Source organism: Mobula hypostoma, chromosome 19 (genome assembly GCF_963921235.1).
Source record: "Mobula hypostoma chromosome 19, sMobHyp1.1, whole genome shotgun sequence".
In the NCBI taxonomy this organism is placed as follows: Eukaryota; Metazoa; Chordata; class Chondrichthyes; order Myliobatiformes; family Myliobatidae; genus Mobula; species Mobula hypostoma.
Window position 1 is genome coordinate 38,640,482 of NC_086115.1, and position 22,077 is coordinate 38,662,558.

General features: G+C 42.5%; 1 protein-coding gene across 4 annotated transcripts in view; it reads left to right on the plus strand.

Annotated features, from left to right (window-relative positions):
* cpeb3 (cytoplasmic polyadenylation element binding protein 3) overlaps nt 1–22,077 on the plus strand; it is a 114,146-nt gene that overhangs the window by 7,894 nt on the left and 84,175 nt on the right. For all 4 annotated transcript variants that reach the window (XM_063071726.1, XM_063071728.1, XM_063071725.1 and 1 more), the window contains exon 3: nt 21,700–21,859. In XM_063071726.1, the coding sequence (XP_062927796.1) occupies nt 21,700–21,859 (160 nt within the window). The remainder of the gene's footprint in view (nt 1–21,699; nt 21,860–22,077) is intronic.

Genomic DNA, 22,077 nt, shown 5'->3' on the forward strand with positions numbered 1-22,077 from the left:
ACACATTTTCCATTATTTTGCTACGTTATCCCTCTATGAGGGGTAATGATATGGTAAATTCAAGCAGGCTTTTTCCACTGAGGTTGGATGAGACTCATGGGCATAGGTTAAAGGTGAAAGGTGAAATATTTAATGGTAATCTTAGGGGGAACTTCTTCAGTCAGAAGGTAGTGCAAGTGTGGAATGGGGCTGCAGCAGAATTGGTAGGTATGGGTTTGATTACAATACTTTAGAGAAGTTTGGATAAGTACATGGGTGGGAGGGGTACAGAGGGCTATGGTCCAGTTGCAGGTTGATGGGACGAGGAAGAATAACAGTTTGGCAAGGACTAGATGGGCCAAAGGGCTTGTCTCTGTATTATAGTACTCTACAACTCTATTCTTGCCCTCTGTGCATACTTTGTCTCTTCCTCTCACATATAAAAATCTTTTCCTATGTTTCTGAAATGCTGTTTTCCACATCCTTTACTCTCTGCTCTCAGTCTCACTCTCTTCCATCAATATTTCATCTCTAATCCTCCTCCTCACTAAGGTTTCTATGCGCTCATTTCCTTGTTCTCCCTCACTTTCTCATTTAGATGGTTTTTGGTACTCTCCTGCTGAACTCCCGTTCGCTTTCCCATATGCACCTACCAACCCTTGTGGACCCTTTGCTGTCCTGTCCCTCTATTTTATCTTTTGCTTTGACAACTTCTCTGTCATGTCTCTTTTTTTGCTACCTTGCATGCATGCTTTCTGGGGAATACTCTGGTTAACACAGGAACATGGGCCTGGAAATCGCAATAAGTGCTTGCTGCAAGCAGTGTGCAAACTAACACGCCTGCTCATTGCTGCGACTGAAGTATTGGGTGAACATTGCTCACGCTCTTCAGGTCATTAGTAGCCTAGAAGGGAGCAAAATTTGAGAGTGGGTACTGCAAATCGAGAGTAGCCTGCACAGGGCATACATGGCATCCTTTATGTAATTGTCAAATGCGAAAGTGGAATCCACACCTTTGTGAGGATGGCCTTGGTGGAGGAGAGAGAAAGACCAGCAAAGTTGTTGATGCATGGAGCGTTCTCCTGACATGGAACTGCAAAGGCAATGGGAGACAGAGTTTAGAATGTAATTCCCTAAAGCCAAGCATTGAGTACATTCACCTCTTGTACACTAGCTCATCTTCATACTTGCTGCCTGTCGTGTCGCTGGTGTTTGGGGCAGCAATGAAGGTCCTCCATCGCTGGCGGTGCTCAAGGCTTCTTTCATTGTTTCCATAACTTTTCTAACATAAAAGTTGCTGGTGAACGCAGCAGGCCAGGCAGCATCTCTAGGAAGAGGTGCAGTCGACGTTTCAGGCCGAGACGTCCTGACGAAGGGTCTCAGCCTGAAACGTCGACTGCACCTCTTCCTAGAGATGCTGCGTCACCAGCAACTTTTATGTGTGTTTGCTTGAATTTCCAGCATCTGCAGAATTCCTGTTGTTTCCATAACTTTTCTCTCAGTTTTCACTACTGTCCCAGGTGGAGGCTCAGGAATGCCATTGCACTCAGAAGTAGAAGGGCTCTTCATTTCTGTTTCCAGTTTTGATTTACCAGTCAGGGTTGTTAGCCCGGAGCTGAACCCCCGAACCTGGAGGACCAGTAGACCACTCTTAGTCTGGCCTCTACCCTTTGACCTGTTTGGCATACCCTTTGACCCTACCAAATGATAACAAGCTCTTGGAGGATTAATGTAATATTCTGGCGTTGTATTGCTTTGCACAGTACTCCATACACCACACCCCAATCATTTATATACCAACAACCCATCAGAATAATACTTTATATCTTATGTTCATATAGTGTACCACACCCACACACATTTAGCACAACTGCAAACTTCATTTTTCAGATGGTGCACACTCCCAGCTACTCAACAATGACTGCCACGTATCCAGGTGCGTTGCACAATGCTCACCCACATACTTTCCCGTTTGGCAGAACAAAGTGTTGCAAAATAACTGGCTGGAATAGCCGGTCAGCTGGGATCAGATCCAGATAGGTAACCTCAAGGAGATGATGCTGTCCAAAATTAGAATGGTTGTAACTAAGGCTAAGATGGCGCCAAAGGTGAATTGAAAATGATGCTTTGCTGCTGTCTCTGCTTAGATTATGGCTCAGATTTGGTTATTTTTTGAAGTGTGTATGGATGGTTTTAGGGACAGAGAGTGGAGTTTCGGATCAGGTTAAGGTTTATGGACAGGGATGTGGAATAGTGAGAGGTCAGGCCTCTGCTCTGCATTTGAAATCCAGTGATGTGGACGGGTGATGAAGGACATCCACAACCTAGGCCTCCACTCTGTGCTTGAAGCGACATAGGATATCTGTAACCCAGCTCACCACTAGAATGGGGGTCAATACCAAAGATGAAAGCCTGAAGGTCAATTGGAAATCTGGAAGTCAAAGCCCAATGGCCGGAGACGAGATCGAGAGGCAATTCCTGGAGTTGGAGGACTTCCGTGTGTGTGTGGATGGTCTGGAGGGAGAAAAGGGGTTTGTTTTTCTGTTTTGTGTTGTTTTGCTGAGCATTGTGAGCATGCTATGTGTGGCATGACAGTTGTGGGCTGCCACCAGCACATCCTTGAGTGTGTTTGTTAACACAAATGGCGCATTTCATTGTATTTTAAAACGTGCATGTGACAAATAAATCTGAAAGTTGCAGACAGTGAAGCAATTAAAACCTCTTCTTACACCCCACTTATTCCGAAATCTATTACTAGCTGCATGTGATCAAATGTACAGGTCACAACAGAACTTTGCCCTGTTATCTTTTTAAATAGATAAAAAGGTTAAAAGTTGGCGTGTGGTGATCTGGCAGCAGAAACAATGAAGGTGGAGAAACATCTCTATTTGGTCTGACCTCTCAACCAGCAGCTCAGAAATTTTCTGGCAGTCTGGGAAAAGAAAATGTGTCAACGCCGAGTGAAGTCACAGTTGAGTTCTGCAATAATGGATTGCAATGAACAATATAGGATTCCATTGAGCGTGTGTACAAGGAGCACTGCCACAAGAAAGCAGCATCCATTGCCAGGGGCTCTCACCATCCAGGCCGTGCTCTTTTCTCGCTGCAGGAGCTACAGGAGCCTTAGATCCTGCACTATCAGGTTCAGAACCAGTTAATTCCCTGCAACCTCCAAGCTCCGGAACCAGTGTGGATAACTTCAGTCGTTCATCACTGAACTGATTCCACAACCTATGGATTCACTTTCTTGGGACTCTACAACTCATGTTCTCAGCATTACTTATTTGTACTGCAGTTTGTTTTCTTTTGCACCTTGGTTCTTTGTCAGTCTTTGTGTGTAGTGTTTCATTGATTCTATTGTATTTCTTTGTTCTGTTGTGAATGTCTGCAAGAAAACAAATCTTGGGAGTATATGATGATGATTCGATAATAAATTTACTTTCAACATTGAACGTGATTTCAATGGGGCAGTCAGTAGTAGAAAAAGACTGATGAGCACCTGCAATGAAATACTTGGGACACAGGCACGGATACATGAAAGCAGCTTGGGAGTCTGGAGCCAACATTACCTGGAGCTTGGATCTCCTCTTTTCAGAATGAAGGTGAATAATTTTACATGCATACTTGTGCCATGGCCATGAAACAATACATTATAGCAGCAGCTATAAATTGTTAGGTACCTCCTGCAGTGAAAAGTTCAAGCAATGTCCGAAGGGTTTCGAGGGTCTAACACTGCCTTGTAGTCCTACAACTTGAGTTGCAACCAGTTACTGGGAATGTTGAGATGCTACCCAAGGAATGATAATGGCTCTGGGCCATAGCACATACTGGCTATTTTCTTGGGCTGATACCATTTGCCTGTTTTACAAGAGATAAAAAGCATTCAGCATCTGTTGTTGCAGCATTAATTCTCTTGCTATTTGCAGGTGAGCAGCTAACCCAGCTTCTGCCAATCATGTCAAGAAGGCACCACATGAAGCTGAGTTTCCTGGGCCAATGGCTGCTCAGAGTCATCCCACAATTCCATCTGCCCAGCCTCCACTGCAAACCTAATCTTCTCCTAGTTGTGCTGCAATTTTTGCAGGAGCTTTGGTTAGGAGCGCTAGGTAAGGAGAAGGCATAGAGAAGTAGGCTTCAAGTATACACGGGGCTCATTAGTTGAAGCAGTCATGATGTTTCACAAACTTCAATGGACAAAGTTGATTTGGTTTGAAACTTAATTATGTACTTTTCTTTGGAGATACAAAACAGTAACAGGCCCTTCAAGCCCAACAAGCCCACACTGCTCATTACACCCATGTGAACAATTAATCCATTAACCTGTACATCTTTGGAATGTGGGAGGAAACCAGAGACCCCAGAGGAACTTCATGTGATCTCACTTAGAATGTACAATCTACTTACAGAGAGCGGCAGAATTGAACCTGGGTCTGGGATCACAGTCACTGGGGCTGTGACAGCATTACACTAACGTGCCCAATGTTTTGTTTTGATTTATCTATTTTGAAGTCTGGACAATATGATACTCTGGTGATCAGCAATAGGCAGAGACAGACATGGGGAATTGGGTTAATGTTCCTTGTTGTTCAGTCCCATTAAAGAGCTCTTTGGTCTCTTCCTCTTCCTCATCTTTGTTCAGTTTACAATAGAGGTTCTGCACCATGTGGAAGAAGGGTAGTTCTACTGAGCTACTGTGTGCCATACAGGGAGTAAATCTTTGGTTCAGGACGACAGTGCGTTTGTGTAGCAGTATATCTCTTATTGTATGTATACCCATATATGTATGTCTGTACATATCAGAGTTAGTCAAGCAAAACTCTTGATTTTCAAACACCATTTATTGAATACATGCAGAGGTTCAAGTAGCATTGTTATGACAGATTGCCTGAATGTGAATGGGTTTTGGATTGCTAGCCTTTTGTTGTGGGCATGTTCATGCACCAACTGTACATTCTGGCGGTTGAAGTAAATGCAATGCATCTCTGAGTTGTGATGCAGCATCCACAAAGTGATTAGCTTTCAATCAATGTCAATATTTTGCGTCAGGAAGCCTGCAATGTCTACTTGCTTTGCCGATTGGTCTTTTGCATGGAAAAGTAAGGTGTACTCTGCTGTCTTAATTCAGAGAGGATCTGAGAAACTCCTGAAACAATGGTGTGGAGAGAACTCCAGTCTGGAAGGAGTTGGATTTGTAGATGTTCATGGTCATTGTGATCCTGGTTGCCACTAGAAACACAATGTTCATGACAATGCAGTTTTAGTTCCTATTGGACCGTATGGTATATCTTATTATTGTTCTCCTTGCTGAATCTCAGGTATTTAATGCATTGTTCCTTGTTGAGGTAGACTTGGTAGTTATTTTCTTTAAAGGATCCTTCTATCCCTTGTCTAGAAGATCTTACAGTCCTCACTAACCTCTATATTCACTGTGCTACTTTGCCCTCTCCGAAGAACGGCCATTTGAAATACCGGAGACAAAGAGCAACACGTTACAGAAGCTTTTAAATCAAAAATCAGCACCGACCTTAAACTCCTTGTGCACTTCCTGCAACTTGAAAAGAAATTTAGAAGCATCAAGGGCTAATTGAAAAGAATAAATCAGCAACAGCAACAACCGAAATGATCCTTTTAAAGCAGCACAAGTAAAGTCCTTTTTTGCTGAAAGCTTGATCTTGAGCAGGTGGACTATACGTGGCATTAGTACCATTGTTGAGGATTATTTTGAACGTGTAGCTCTGCTATTGTTACCTGCTGATTGCTGCTGTGATCTTTCCAGCAGGTCCGAGCTGCCTGCAGCATAGTCCTGCGCTTCCCAAAATGGCAGATGGCATGCTTCATGGCAGAAAGATTTACATGTGCATTGCATGTCAAATAGGACGCAAATCTGCAGCTGCGGCACCCATGGGCATATGCATGCAAATTTTGCAGCTACTGCTATTTGCTCATTCTCTCTCTTCCAATCAAGCACATGCCCTCTTACCTTGTGCTCTCATTTTGAATGCTCCCCTTGATTGTACATTCGTACATTCATTCATTCTTGTTATGGTACAAATAATATAGGCTGGTGCATTACCAATAATTTATTTTAAAGAATAATCGTAAGCCATTTGATAAGCACGGTGCAGTTAATTCCATTGGCAGTATGTTGATTGGGGTGAAATCGCTTGAATCTTAGGAAGATGCTGACTTGACTAATTTTGGCTGACCAACTGCCAGATTTTAATTGTCGACTTAATTGATTACCTTACTGCTTTTCCAAAATGGGGTTTGAGCAAATCATCGTCCATTTTGTTATCACGTGGTAAGCAACATCATCAGCAGTGAAAGAGCACCAAAGCAAAGTTTTATGTTGATCGCGATGGCTTGGAAAGAAAGTGTTAATAAGTTGTGTAGAATTATTAATATATTGGAAAGATAGATGACCTGGGTCTAAATCTATTGGCAGGATTTTTTTATTAAATAGTTGAACTATGTATATAATACATTATAGTATAATATAATATAATACAAGCAGCAAAAGCAACTTTGGGTATTTTTTTATTTCACTGGAGTTGATACGGAACTTGGGTTCATAGTAGGAGACTGTTGCATAATAGCTGTATTGCAGTTTTGAAATCTTATAAATTCTTTTCACCTTTGGAATTGTCCGGCCATTATGTATCGCTGTGAAACATTTGGCGGACAGTGTTCAATGATTAAATCATCCTTCTTTAACATCTGATTTTTGTTGATGTCTTATCTCTATCCTGGCATTTTCTGCTGTTGCTTGCGTGCATTTTGGCCATTGGTTAATATTTTCCTGGGTGTCTGTGGAAAAACAATTCCTCACGTGCAGTATGTTATCTAGAAAGAATAATAGGTGTTCTTATTTGGAAAGAGGTTCTGAATAAATGTCTGAATTCAATTATTGCTTAAGCAGACCTTTTAAGCAACAAGTGTTATTTGTAGGTACCTCAAGGGAGGGGTTAATATAAATTGTATAATATTATCGATGTGGATTATCAACTCAACTCAAAGCCCACATTTTTCTTTGCCAATTTAGTGGTCTAATTGTGAAATTCTCATTATCTGATTGGTCCAATAAGAACGTCTAAAATGCATCAATGTTGAAACAAGAACCACCATTATTAGCAATGTATTCAGGTTGGTTTAAGGTGGACGAATATAAATACATAGTCATAGTCTTACTCATACTTTATTGATCCCAGGGGAAATTGGTTTTCATTACAGTTGCACCATAAATAATTAAATAGTAATAAACCAATAATAATTAAATATTAATATGTAAATTATGCCAGGAAATAAGTCCAGGACCAGCCTATTGGCTCAGGGTGCCTGACCCTCCAAGGGAGGAGTTGTAAAGTTTGATGGCCACAGGCAGGAATGACTTCCTATGACGCTCTGTGTTGCATCTCGGTGGAATGAGTCTCTGGCTGAATGTACTCCTGTGCCCACCCAGTGCATTATGTAGTGGATGGGAGACATTGTCCAAGATGGCATGCAACTTAGACAGCATCCTCTTTTCAGACACCACCGTGAGAGAGTCCAGTTCCATCCCCACAACATCACTGGCCTTACGAATGAGTTTGTTGATTTTGTTGGTGTCTGCTACCTTCAGCCTGCTGCCCCAGCACACAACAGCAAACATGATCGCACTGGCCACCACAGACTCGTAGAACATCCTCAGCATCGTCCAACAGATGTTAAAGGACCTCAGTCTCCTCAGGAAATAGAGACGGCTGTGACCCTTCTTGTAGACAGCCTCAGTGTTCCTTGACCAGTCCAGTTTGTTGTCAATTCATATCCCCAGGTATTTGTAATCCTCCACCATGTCCACACTGACCCCCTGGATGAAAACAGGGGTCACCAGTGCCTTAGTTCTCCTCAGGTCTACCACCAGCTCCTTAGTCTTTTTCACATTAAGCTGCAGATAATTCTGCTCACATGATGTGACAAAGTTTCCTACCGTAGCCCTGTACTCAGCCTCATCTCCCTCGCTGATGCATCCAACTATGGCAGAGTCATCAGAAAACTTTTGAAGATGACAAGACTCTGTGCAGTAGTTGAAGTCCAAGGTGTAAATGGTGAAGAGAAAGGGAGACAAGACAGTCCCCTGTGGGGCCCCAGTGCTGCTGATCACTCTGTCGGACACACAGTGTTGCAAGCACACGTACTGTGGTCTGCCAGTCAGGTAATCAAGAATCCATGACACCAGGAAAGCATCCACCTGCATCGCTGTCAGCTTCTCCCCCAGCAGAGCAGGGCAGATGGTATTGAACACACTGAAGAAGTCAAAAAACATGACCCTCACAGTGCTCGCTGGCTTGTCCAGGTGGGCGTAGACACGGTTCAGCAGGTAGACGATCCCATCCTCAACTCCTAGTCAGGGCTGGTAGGCGAACTGGAGGGGATCTAAGTGTGGCCTAACCATAGGCTCGAGCAGCTCCAGAACAAGTCTCTCCAGGGTCTTCATGATGTGGGAGGTCAATGCCACCGGTCTATAGTCATTGAGGCCGCTGGGGCGCGGCGTCTTCAGCACAGGGACGAGGCAGGACATCTTCCACAGTACAGGAACCCTCCGGAGCCTCAGGCTCAGGTTGAAGACATGGCGAAGTACTCCACATAGCTGAGGGGCACAGGCTTTGAGCACTCTGGTACGGACACCATCCGGTCCTGCAGCCTTGCTTGGGTTGAGACGTTTCAGCTGTCTTCTCACCTGTTCAGCTGTGAAGCCCACCATGGTGGTTTCGTGTGAGGAAGGAGTATAGTCATGAGAGCAGGGTGGGGGACTGTGAGGAGGGGTAGGAGGGGAGAGTGGAGTGTGTGCTGGTTTGGGGCTGACAACAGATGACTCGTGGGGGATGGGCAGGGGCCACAATGTCAAATCTGTTAAAGAACAGGTTAAGTTCGTTGGCCCCTGTCCACACTGCCTTCAACTCTTCTGTTGCTAGTTTGTTGGAACCCAGTGATGGTCCTCATCCCCCTCCAGACCTCTCTCATGTTGTTCTGCTGGAGTTTCCACTCAAGCTTCCTCCTGTACCTGTTTTTAGCCTCCTTGATCCTGGCTTTCAGGTCCCTCTGTATTCTCCTCAGCTCCTCCCTATTTCCATCTCTAAACGCCCTCTTTTTAGCATTCAGGATGTCCTTAATGTCCTTTGTTACCCCTGGCTTGTTATTTGAGTAACAAAGGACAGTTCTTGTCGGAACATTGCAGTCCACACAGAAATTGATGTAATCAGTGGTGCACTCTGTGAGCCCATCAATATCCTCTTCATGTGGCTCACAGAGTGCCTGCCAGTCTGTCACCTCATAACAACCGTGGAGCGCCTCATAAGCCTCCTCCGACCATTTCCTCACTGTAAATACACTACTGTGTCAGCCCAAGCAGTTCAATCACTGATACCAACAATAAGAGAAAGACAACTCAGATTCCTAGGACACATCATGTGGAAAGATGAGCTAAAAAAATTCATGCGCTCTGGAAAGATCGAGGAGAGCAAACCTAGAGGAAGACCTCGGCTTATGTACATCAAAAGCCTAGCCAGGTGGTTACACATCGAGGAAATGGAAGTCATCCAAAGAACGAAGGATAGGTCTATATGGAAAACCATGGTCACCAACGTCTGCATCGGATATGGTACCCAGACAGACAGACAGACTGTGTGTGCATTTCTAAAGATGTTTTTTTTCTTTTAAAAAAAGGCAAATAATACTGAACATGAAACTACATCTTATGGAAAGTGTTCCGGTTTTGAATGAAGGTGAGCTAGTTCAATTCTTGCAGCAAATACCATGTTCAGATATTACTGAATTTTGAAAGTGCTTCCCATATTGTCTGCTGCTTGTTGATGCTGACTGGTGTCGTGGGAAATCATTTACGCTTGGTGACTAATGGATCCCTTGTGGTAGCACTTCAGAATAGATGAGAGAATATTTGATGCCAGCATGAATTTTCCCTAAATTTGCATTTCCTTAAACTGCTGAGGCCAACAGAAATTGTAGGATCCAGATCAGAACCATTTTTGTAAGATATTTTGTTTTGCATTGGTGCCTTAAGTTTGTCACAGCAGGCAGTGGTAGGGGAGATAAGCTCCCTCTACCTATTAAATGCTCCCAATGGCGTGCATCTCAAATAGTTTCTGACAACCAAGCCCAACTCCTAGCCTTCACATGTGACTTAGCTACTAAGACTGGCAGAATTGTTTCTACTGGCAGGAAATGAGGCAAAGGCAGGTTACTGCCACCTTAAAACCAGTCGCTTTGGGCATATGGTGCTCGTCAGTCGTGGCTGGCAGCTCATCTAGGAGAAGTGAAACTCTGATCTCAAAGCCCCTCTGTCTCGTGGCTATACCCACCTATGGGGAGGCTTTGGGAGTAAACCCTGAGGAAAGATTTGGAGCTGGAGTCACTAAGACAGTCCAATGTTGAGTTCAACGCTGACTGGCTACTCCTGCGACACCGCTGGTGGTGAATTGCGTTGGTTCCTGCAGTTCCTTGGGATACATCGGCTGCATGGAGAGGGGGAGCTTGCTGCATGGGCATCAGCTTGCTCTCCATATCGTACTGCCCTGGCCTGTGTACCAGCTTGTGTACACCATGGACAGCTAGGATGTAATAACCATAGTCAACATGGATCAGTGGAGGGCCTCACATTGTTTTGCGTCCTATTGTCTTTGGAACAGATCCATGAGCCAGTGTTCACTGAATACAAGAACATAAATAAGAGCAATAATTTATTGTATTCAGTTTTCTCCCTGTCATTGCTGGTCTCTGAAATCCTCAAGCCCAGTCTGAGTGGGTTTTTTTTTGCTTTCTCCATGCTTTTAAAGCCATGGATCCATTCATTTGTAATTTTCCTTGCTTTGTGTGTGAAAACCTTTGGTGTGAATTTTAGAAATTAGATGGATGGGAATAAGTGTAGTTTTGTCTCATTTATTTCATGCTGATTCTTGTGGGGGAGCAAGGTGCAAAGATATGAAGTGCAATGAAAAACGCTTTATCAGGCTGTTGAAGTAGCAATGCAAGTGCTTAAGTAGTATTCTGGGAACTTTTACCTTTGCTTTATGTATCATATTCTGCAGTGTTGCCCAAGTCAAGTTGGACAGTTGACATTTGTTCTGGAGCCAGGGATGCATTTTGCATTAAAATACACACAGTTGAAAATGCTGTTGCCAAACAGAGCTATGAAAAAGGGAACTGGAGTTGAAGGATCAGCAGAATTGTTCTGGTGAAACACTAGGTAAAAATACGTAAAACGCAGTCCTGACATTTAGGACCACTGTGATTTTAGTTTATTTTCTCCCTTATGGTGGCAAAGAAGGACTGGTTTCAAGTGGTAACACTACACAGACAGGATTCAGGATTTGGCAGCAAGTGCAAGATGTGGTTTAGCTGCTGAAAGATTTCTAAGATCTTTCAGCAGTGGGGAAGTCGGCATGGAGGCTCAACCTTGTAGATGCACAGGATCACCTTTGAGCTAATAAATTAAATGACCTTTGCTACAGGAAAATGTAATAATCATTTCCTTAGATCCCTATAAAACCACCCCACTTTGTCAATATTTCTGTAGAGTGGTAAAAGAACACACAGCTGGTTCAGTAACAAATTGGATAACTTTAAAACTGGCATTTAAAAATTACCTGTCCAAGAAGTTCATGCTGTCTGTTAAGAAAATCTTACTTTTTATTTGAGTTGCCAAACTGTTTTCACCAATTTTTGCATCTGCTGTGAATAGGGCTATAACACTCCATGAGTGTCAGTATTGCTGTAAAAAACTTAACCTTGTCCTTGATAAAAGTTCTACTTGTTCATATTTGGATTAAAAAAAATTCCCCAGATTAGCTGGTTTTACATGCGCATTCAATTTTTAAATGTTTTTGAACAGGAAGGAGACAAGTCTCATAGCAAAACACAAATGTGGCATTGGAAAAGCACAGGTAACCATTTGGACCTTTTTTGAGTTCATGGTGATTTCAAGAGTAAAGCAACCATCGACTTCCTCTTAAATGATTGGCATAGACAGAATAGCCAAGGGTCTCTGTGACTTGTCATTCTGATTCTACAGTATAATCTTCTTGTTCAAAATGTCATTCGGCCTAGTGAAGTTTTAGTCTGGAATGCATGCTTATCATCTTGTGTGGACCCTGAACCCAGAGCAGATGTGACTTAAGACAAGAATGTGAGAAGTGTTCCAGGTGAACTTTTTCATGTATTTGCCATTTTTATCTTGGAAGGGAAGCCTGAGATAACAGGCCCAAAATTAATGTTTAATACGGCACCCAATTATGTCAACATTGCAATGTTGAGATTAATTCTTGCTTGCTACCCACATGGGCAGAACCCCTTATACCATATGTCTATATATTGCAAGATTTCCCTTTATCTTTTTTTCAAACATTTATCAAATCTATATAAAGGGGGGATGAACTTATATCTAAGTCTCTTCATGAGAACAAATAGCAATAAACTATTTTACATACCTGAAAAAACAAGGAGTACAGGAATTACTACATGGAGCAAAACAATCTTCCTTGTGCAAATACAGTGGATTCTCGTTAACTGGGACACATTGGGACCAGTACATTTTGACCCAATTAACCGAAGTTTCATGGAAATAGTTAAAAAGCTATGTAAAAAAGGCAAACTCCCATTTAAGCAACACACATCAAAGTTGCTGGTGAACGCAGCAGGCCAGGCAGCATCTCTAGGAAGAGGTACAGTCGACATTTCGGGCGAAGTGTTGTGTGTTGCTTGAATTTCCAGCGTCTGCAGAATTCCTAGTGTTTACGTTTTTAAACTACCATTTAACTGAGTTTTAAAAAATTATGTATTTAATTGAGATACAGAATAAATGAGAACAGAACCAAAATGACTGCAGTGCTGTAAAACTGTGTGTTAGTTCCTAATAGTTATTGATGGAGGAATTCATCTTGTGTACCCGTTCTGTTGATCGACCATAAATGAACAAAATTAGGTGGGTGGCAGATGGAGTTCATTCCAGAAAAGTGTGAAGTGGCCCACTTTGGGAGGCGAACATGAAGGCAGAATACAAGGTTAACGGCAGAGTTCTTAGCAGTGTAGAAGAACACAGGGATCTTGGGGCCCTGCATAAGTGGATCCCTCAAAGTTCCATGCAAGTTGACAGGGTGGGTAAGAAGGCGTATGGTGTGATGGCCTTCATTAGTCGGGGGATTGAGGTCAGGAGCCACGAAGTGATGTTGCAGCTCTATAAGGTTCTAGTTAGACCACATTTGGGGTATTGTGCTCGACTCTGGTTGCCTCTTTATAGGAAGGACGTGGAAGCTTTGGAAAGGGTGTAAGAGAGATTTACCAGGATGCTGCCTGGATTGGAGAGCATGTTTTCTGAGGATGGGTTGAGCAAGCCAGAACTTTTCTCTTTGTAATGAAGGAGAACGAGATGTGACTTGATAGAGGTGTACAAGATGATACGAGGTATAGATTAAGTAGACAATCAGAGACTTTTTCAAGGGTGGAAATAGCTTGTGCAAGGGAGATTAATTTGAAGGTGTTTGGAGGAAAGTATAGGGGTAATGTAAGAAATAAGTTTTTTTGCACAAAGAGTGGTAGGTACATGCACTACCAAGGGTGGTGGTAGAGGCAGATACATTAGGGATATTTTCGATTATTAAATAGGCACATGGATATAAGAAAAATGGAGGACTTTTAGAGGTAAGGGTTAGTAGGTTACAAGGCTGGCATAATATGGTAGGGCCAAGGGTCTGTATGGTGCTGTACTGTTCTATGTTCTTCTGTGTTCTACGGTATGGCTACTTGTGCTAATCGCTTGATTAGGTTAATTATGAATGACTGCAAAATGATTTTCAACCAATCAACTGGAATAAATCTGGACTCAAGCATAACAAAAGAAAGTGTTACGACACAGGCTGTGGTATTTGATAATCCAAATTACTCCTAGCATTGTTTAGAGCAAGCTAGTCATTGCACTGTTTCACAACAATAAGCATATTGTGCAATAATTTACCAGGGGCCAATGACTTGCATGTTTGGCACGTGTCATACTTAGTTGCTTCTGAGATAGAGTTCATGTTGGATATAGGAACATTGCAGAAATGTTGATATCCAGAACCAGAGGTGGACTTCTGTGGGGTTAGTGGGAAGCAGAAGGTTCAAGCATCCCAGTGTTCTACAGAAGGTGGAGATAGGTGTTGCTTAGAAATAATGGAGGAATACTGAGCTGGTGTCAAATTATGTTTGTGAACTTAGTGGCATGGCACCATTAAAAATAAGGTTGGCAAAGCCAGCGCGGGCATCTGGGAATGTAAAATTTGGGTCCAGACTCTGCAGGATGGGAGATTGCTGAGTTTCTGGGACAGTATAATAACTATCCTTGAGGCAGAGTATTGCTTATCTCTGTCACTGGCTCCTCCAGCAGATTATGTGTGGCATGGAATTTTGAGGATTTAAAATTCCCAGATATTGGCTGAATTATGGTTCAGATCAATGCAGATTGGGGTTGGCGGTATGAGTATCAGTATTCTGCATGGTAGGATGGCAAGGGGAAAAGAGAAGGTCATATGTGTGATCTCCCCAGAGAAAGCAAGTTGTGTTTTTAATTTGATTCTTACAGGAAGAGAATACAAAAGCAAATAAAACTGCAATTAATGTTTCTCTTAGCAGCAACAGGTGAATAAACAGTTGTTAATTGAACAGTAATTCCAAGTCCTGAAACGGCAGGTGTTCTCATTATTTTCTCTTTGTGTTTGCCATCGTCTCCTTCTGTCTTGCCTTTTTCTGCTTGCTTCCTTTTCTTTGGGATTAAAAAGTAATTTGCAGTTCAGTTGTGAAACCGCAGTTCAGAATGTAATCTCTGAGATGGGGCTGCCGCCAGCAGCAGGCACCCATGTTTGCTGCTTCTCTGCAAGTAAGAACGAATCTGATCTTTCCCGGATCTGCCAATGGCTGACTTGTTCTCCGAAGCTATCCGCAGTCTGAGCTCTTGGTACCCAGCACAATGTTATTGCTGTTACGTGCGCAGGCCGGGACAAGCTCCGCCTATGGAGTGGTAGAAGAACACCTGACTTCAAACAAACCCATGCTCTTTGTTGCAGCTGCCAGGGACTTTACATACACCTGATGGTCAGAAGTATTGAAAACGACATTAGAAAAAAATCTAATTATGAATAAATTCATTCTATAAAATTCAGAAAGTCAGAAGGCATGGGATCCAGGGAAGTTTGGTCAAGTGGATTCAGAATTGGCTTGCCTGCAGAAGGCAGAGGGTGGTGGTGGAGGGAGTACATTCAGATTGGAGGGTTGTGACTAGTCGTGTCCCACAAGGATCAGTTCTGGGACCTCTACTTTTCGTGATTTTTATTAACGACCTGGATGTGGGGGTAGAAGGGTGGGTTGGCAAGTTTGCAGATGACACAAAGGTTGGTGGTGTTGTAGATAGTGTAGAGGATTGTCAAAGATTGCAGAGAGACATTGATAGGATGCAGAAGTGGCAGATGGAGTTCAACCCGGAAAAATGTGAGGTGGTACACTTTGGAAGGACAAACTCCAAAGCACAGTACAAAGTAAATGGCAGGATACTTGGTGGTGTGGAGGAGCAGAGGGATCTGGGGGTATATGTCCACAGATCCCTGAAAGTTGCCACATAGGTGGATAGGGTAGTTAAGAAAACTTATGGGATGTTAGCTTTCATAAGTTGAGGGATAGAGTTTAAGAGTTGCGATGTAATGATGCAGCTCTATAAAACTCTGGCTAGGCCACACTTGGAGTACTGTGTCCAGTTCTGGTCGCCTCACTATAGGAAGGATGTGGAAGCGTTGGAAAGGGTACAGAGGAGATTTACCAGGGTGCTGCCTGGTTTAAAGAGTATGCATTATGATCAGAGATTAAGGGAACTAGGGCTTTACTCTTTGGAGAGAAGGAGGATGAGAGGAGACATGATAGAGGTGTACAAGATAATAAGAGGAATAGATAGAGTGGATAGCCAGTGCCTCTTCCCCAGGGCACCACTGCTCAATACAAGAGGACATGGCTTTAAGGTAAGGGGTGGGAAGTTCAAGGGGGATATTAGAGAAAGGTTTTTTACTCAGAGTGGTTGGTGCGTGGAATGCACTGCCTGAGTCAGTGGTGGAGGCAGATACACAAGTGAAGTTTAAGAGACTACTAGACAGGTATATGGAGGAATTTAAGGTGGGGGCTTATATGGGAGGCAGGGTTTGAGGGTCGGCACAACATTGTGGGCTGAAGGGCCTGTACTGTGCTGTACTATTCGATGTTCTATAAAGCTCAATCTATTACAAGTTTTCAAAGAAACTCAGTTAAAACAAAATGTTTGATTTACTAATAATTAACCCTCCTTCACAGCTTTTAATGGCGTGAACTAGCTGATACTAACCACCCTCCTCCATCTGTCAGGATTGGTTCTCATGCTCAACAATTCCTCCTCCAGCTCCTCCCACTTTCTCCGAACTCAGGGGGGTAGCCATGGGCAGCTGCATGAACCCCAGCTATGCCTGCCTTTTCGTTGTCCACGTTCTAAGCCTTCTCCGGTAATGCTCCCCAACTCTTCCTTCACTACATTGATGACTGCATTGGTGCTGCTTCATGCACCCATGCTGAGCTCGTCAATTTTATCAACTTTGCCTCCAACTCCCACCTTGCCCTTAAATTTACTTGGTGCATTTCTGACATCTTCCTCCCTTTTTTTGATCTCTCTGCCTCCATCTCTGGAGACAAGCTGTCTACCGATATCTTTTATAAAACAACCAATTCCTGCGGCTATCTTGACTATGTCTCTTCCCACCCTGTCTCCTGTAAAACTGCTATTCCCCTTTCTCAGTTCCTTCACCTCCACTGCATCAGTTCTTAGGGTGTGGCTTTCCTTTCCATGACATCAGAGATGTCTTCCTCCTTTAAAGAATGGAGTTTCCTTTCCTCCACCATTGCAGTCCTCAGGCATCTGTTCTCACCCTATCTTCCTGCCACCTTAACAGTGATAGGATTTCTCTTGTCCTTGCCTACAACCCCATGAGCTTCCGCATCCAACGCATCATCCTCTGCAATTTTCCCCATCTCCAAAGTGGTCCTACCACCAAATACATCTTTACCTCAACCCCTACTCTCCGCTTTCCACCGGGATCGCTCCTCCATGATTCCCTTGACCTAACTGTTCCTCCCCACTAATCTCCTATGCAGCGCTTATCCCCATAAGTACTACATTTGCCTGTTTACCTCCTCCTCCTTCATTCAGGACCCCAAGCAGTCCTTCCAGGTGAGGAACACTTCACCTGCAAATCAGTTGCGGTCGTCTACTGTACCCAGTTCTCCTGATGCGGCCTCCTCTACATTGGTGGGACCCAATGTAAGTTGGAGGGGTGGGGGGGGGGGAAGCTTTGTTGAAAACTTTCACTACATGCACCAAAAATGGAACTTCCCAGTGGTAAAACATTTTAATCCTGATTCCCATTCCCATTCTGACAGTTTGGTCCTTGGCCTTCTCTTGTCCCATGACAAGGCCACCTTCAGGGTGGAGGAGCAACACCTTGTACAGTATTCCATCTGGGTAGCCTCCAACCTGATGGCACGAACATCGATTTCTCCTTCTGTTTAAAAAAAAATTCCCATCCCTTCCTCTTTTCTTCTATTCCCCATTATGGTCTCTTACATCTTCTCACCTCCCCTGGGTCCCCTCCTCCTCCTCTTTCTCGTATGGTCCACTCTCCTCTCCTAACAGATTCCTTCCTCTCCAGACCTTTACCTTTCCCACCCACCTGGCTTCACCTCTCTAGTTCCAGCATGTCCTCCTTACCCTCCCCTCACCTTTTTATTCTGGCATCTTCCCCCTTTCTTTTGAGTCGTGAAGAAGGGTCTCGGCCCAAAACATCGACTGTAAATTAATTTCTATAGATGCTGGCCGACCTGCTGAGTTCCTACAGCATCTTGTGTATGTTACCGATCCTATGGCTGATTTCACTGGAGACAGGTTCAACGGGACAGCTTGCCCAGCATGACTGCTGGGACATTGCAGTTATTTAACAGCATGATGTGGGGCCCCATGGGGAAACCAAATCTAGATGTCTGGTTAGAAAATCCCCAATACAGAGCAGGCAGGAACCTTGGGCAGGGGTCCTGAACTTCCCTGGCATTTATAAGGGTAAACACCAGCAGCTTGCTAAAGGATTGCCAGCACTTCCCGGCAAGTTGCAGTTCATGTTTTCACATAATATGGAAAAACTAGTAGCTGCACCTGAGTAAAGATGCGGTTTAACAGTACGTTGGATAAACAATAATTGTTTGACTTAGAAACAAAGTCCAGTAGGTTCAGTAACATCCTTGTTCCTTTTAGAAAAAAAAACATTCTAAGTGTATTTTGTAACTTGTTTCCACAATGTTCAGAGTAGTAAGGCTTGGTGTAAGTTAATGGCTTGCTTCATCAGATTGTTTGAGAAGAATTTAATTTAACTTCCAATTTATATGCTTGAGAGGGGGCAAGGGGAATCAGAGGGCAGCAAGTGAGGGTTCCTTTTATTGGCAGCTACTTTCACTCTAAGATTAATTTTTGCATTATTGTTTCAGATAAAAACTTGTGTTTTTAAACAAAAAAATGAAAGAATGATAAGACATTTCTAATGCTTTGAAAGGCTGCTTCAGATTATTAGACATTTTATTTGCATGGAGAATTTCAATTACTACATTCAATGTCAAAGTCAATTTAACATCAAAATATGTATATGTTACCATATGCTCCTTTAAGATTCATTTTTTTGCTGGTATTTTGCAGGAAAATAAAGAAATGTTAATAGACTTTATGAAAAACAACCAATGTGTAAAAGAAGACATATTGTGCAAAGGAAAAATAATACTGAGGACATGAGTTGTGGAGTCCTTGAAATTGCGTCTGTAGGTTGTGGAATTAGTTTAGAGTTGTGATGAGCGAAGGTATATGTGATACCTTTTTGTTAAATGTTTCAGAAGCTGCACTTCTGAATGGTTTTCAGGTGGTTTCATGTGGCAAGAACTGTTCATCCGTGCAGACTATGAATGTAAAGGCAATGGTGGGTACTAGAAAAACTGTTCATTAATTGCAAAAAGACTGGGACATCCAAGATGGTGAGACGATCACTGCATAAATGCTTCTCCTTCCTTTGTATTCAACTTGCTCTCTATGCTAATTATTGCACCAGATCGTGCTGGCTTTTGCTGGTGGTTCCAAACACAACCACTGGCATTTAGCTGTTCAAACAGTGGCTAGTCCCAGATTCAGTGTAGGCATTGATAAATGCAGTAGTCTGGGGATACAGCTGCTGAGTCCAGTCTTCTTGGCATTCCCCAGTACTACCCTGCTTAGTGGTTCAATCTAGATAGCATTGGAGGTTGTAGAGAAGTAGGAGGCTGGTTCTTAAATATTTTGTTTCTACTTTAATATTTATAAATGCTTTTTTAGTTATCTTAATCTTTTCTATTTTAAAGATGTTTTGCTTTTAAATTTTAAATGGCTTTTAAATGGTTCTGAATGTCTGATATGAAGTGGAATTGGCTTGGCTCTGCTTTCCACTTCCTGGTAAAGTAAGAATGGGGTGTTGTTGTGGTGGTGGTGGAGGCTACCACGATCACCAGCTCTGAGCGGGAGGGTTGGGCCAGCAAGATCAGGCCATATAAGTTTCCATGCCCTTGGTCACCAAGAGGAAGTTTATCTGGTTATTCTATTTTCACTGCAAAATATTTGTGGCACAGATTTGGGACCAGAAAAAGCTCTTAAAGAAATGAATAAGTACAGAAATCGGAACTGAGGAATCTTGCACTGTCCTTCATTTAACTGTTAATTTACTTGGTCTTCACAGTGGTCAGAGATAGATGAACTCCTCATTAATTTGTGTCTGTGATACTGCTGTCTTACTTATAAATGTATTTGCATAAACTTACCTTTAAAATAGCACTTGGAATCTAATTCATCATTTTGATTTAGTGGGAACATATTAGAAATATGCTCTGACAGGTAAACTAAAATGGATTATTATTCATGGAAACAATACGGACAGAATACTGGAGGAACTCAGGAGGCCTCTAGTCTCCGGTTCTGTCATAGGGTCTCGGCCCGAAGCATCAACTGTACTTTTCTCCATAGATGCTGCCTGGCCTGCTGAGTTCCTCCAGCATTTTGTGATTGTTGCTGGGATTTCCAGCATCTGCGGATTTTCTCATTTATTATTCATGGAAATAATTTGGATATGATCAAAGAGAGATGCTTGCAAATTGTTTGGGTAATATGTTAAAACCAGTTGATACTTCATTCCACTGTGATACAACACTTGGCGGCACGGGAGGTCGTTCCTGCCTGTGGCCATCGAACGTGCAGCTCCTCCCGTGGAGGGTCAGACACCCTGAGCCAATAGACTGGTCCTGGACTTATTTTCCATCTGGCATAGTTTTACATTTTGTTGTTTGACTGTTGGGGTTTTTTGTATTGCTATACTTACACTCTATTCTTGGTTGGTGCAAAACCAAATTTCCCTCGGGATTAATAAAATATATCTATCTATCTATTACACAAGGTCTGTGTTTTAAGACTTGATTCCTTTTGCAACATATCTTCAGCAAAGCAAATTGGAAATGAATCCAAGGAAGACTGATTCTGTAAGCATTTCTTAAAATGTGAAGCTGCTAGATCATTAGTTTTCTCGAAAACCACCAGTTCTTCCATTTCAGTTGAACTGACTGGGTGATATTTTTAAGTACTGGTTTCTCACTTGATAAGATAACCCAATTGTAGGAAAATGAGACCTTTCCAAATAGAACCAATATCCAGAAAAATGTTCTTGTAGAGTTTTCTGTTTTGTCATAATGAATAGCATTACTTTTACACTTCTCGGAATTCCAGTTTTTAATGCATCTGTAACTAATGAATACCATTCATTTGGAAGAGTGGATGGTCCTTTCTCGCCAACCTTGAATACAAATAGAAAATGATTAAATTAAAATATCTTAAAGTGAAAATATGCAAGAATACTTGATAGGTAAAGATAAAGCTGACTCTTGGGCTGCTTTGGTTCATAGTATAAAGTTTTATAGCTAGTTAACATGCTCTTCTACAAACACAAGAACGTCTGCTGATGCTGGAAATCCAAAGCAACACACTCAAAAGCTGGAGGAACTCAGCAGGCCAGGCAGCATCTATAAGAAAGAGTAAACAGTCGATATTTTGGGCCAAGACCCTTCATCAGCACTGGAAAGAAAGCTGAGAAGTCAGGCAAAGAAGGTGGGGGGAGGAGGGGGAGGAGAGGAAGGACATGCTCTTTTACTTCTGTTTATTTTATTTCAGTCCAGTCCTTTCTATGGGCATAATAAACAGCCAATGAAAATGAAGGATTAAATCATGCATCTTTTTCATGTTGAATGGCTAAGTACCTTCCTTCAGGTCTGCTCAACTGCAAAACAAAATCTTAGAAGCATTGGAGTAAAGCTAGTTGTTGGGTTCCAGCTGAATAACGAAAATTGTTAAACCTATGTTTGGATAACTCTTAGAGGAAAATGAAATCATTTGTCATGGGAGGTTCAGAAGTTGTCAACAGCATTGTAAGCAACTCTAAAACAGTAAAAGGTCCATTGATGTTCTGCAACCTCTCAAAAATACCACAGTAGGTTTCCCTGACTGTCATGATTCAGCGATGTATTGGAAACTATTTGATATGAAGCTCTTCCAACAGTCTCTCTCTCTCTCTTCAATTACAGGACCGGAATCGGCCCTATGATGCATTTAACTTGCACTCTTTGGAGAATTCCTTAATGGATATTATGAGAAGTGACCACGAACCAATGAAAGGTAAACACTATGCCCCCAGTGGCCCACCAATGACTATTGCTGACATAATGTGGAGGAATCATTTTGCAGGTTAGCAAATTTCTTACTTATGATATGGACACTATATAAAGTTTAAGCGACACTTTGGTTTTGCATGTTGTATGTGTGTTATTAATCTAAATGATTTGCCATTGTTCAATATTCCACATTCCTTTTCTGTTTCCAACTGCCAAATGGGGAAGATTTTGCAGCTGTTTTTTTTAGAGTAAACTTCATAAAAACCTTCATATCTGCTAATTTATTCCAAG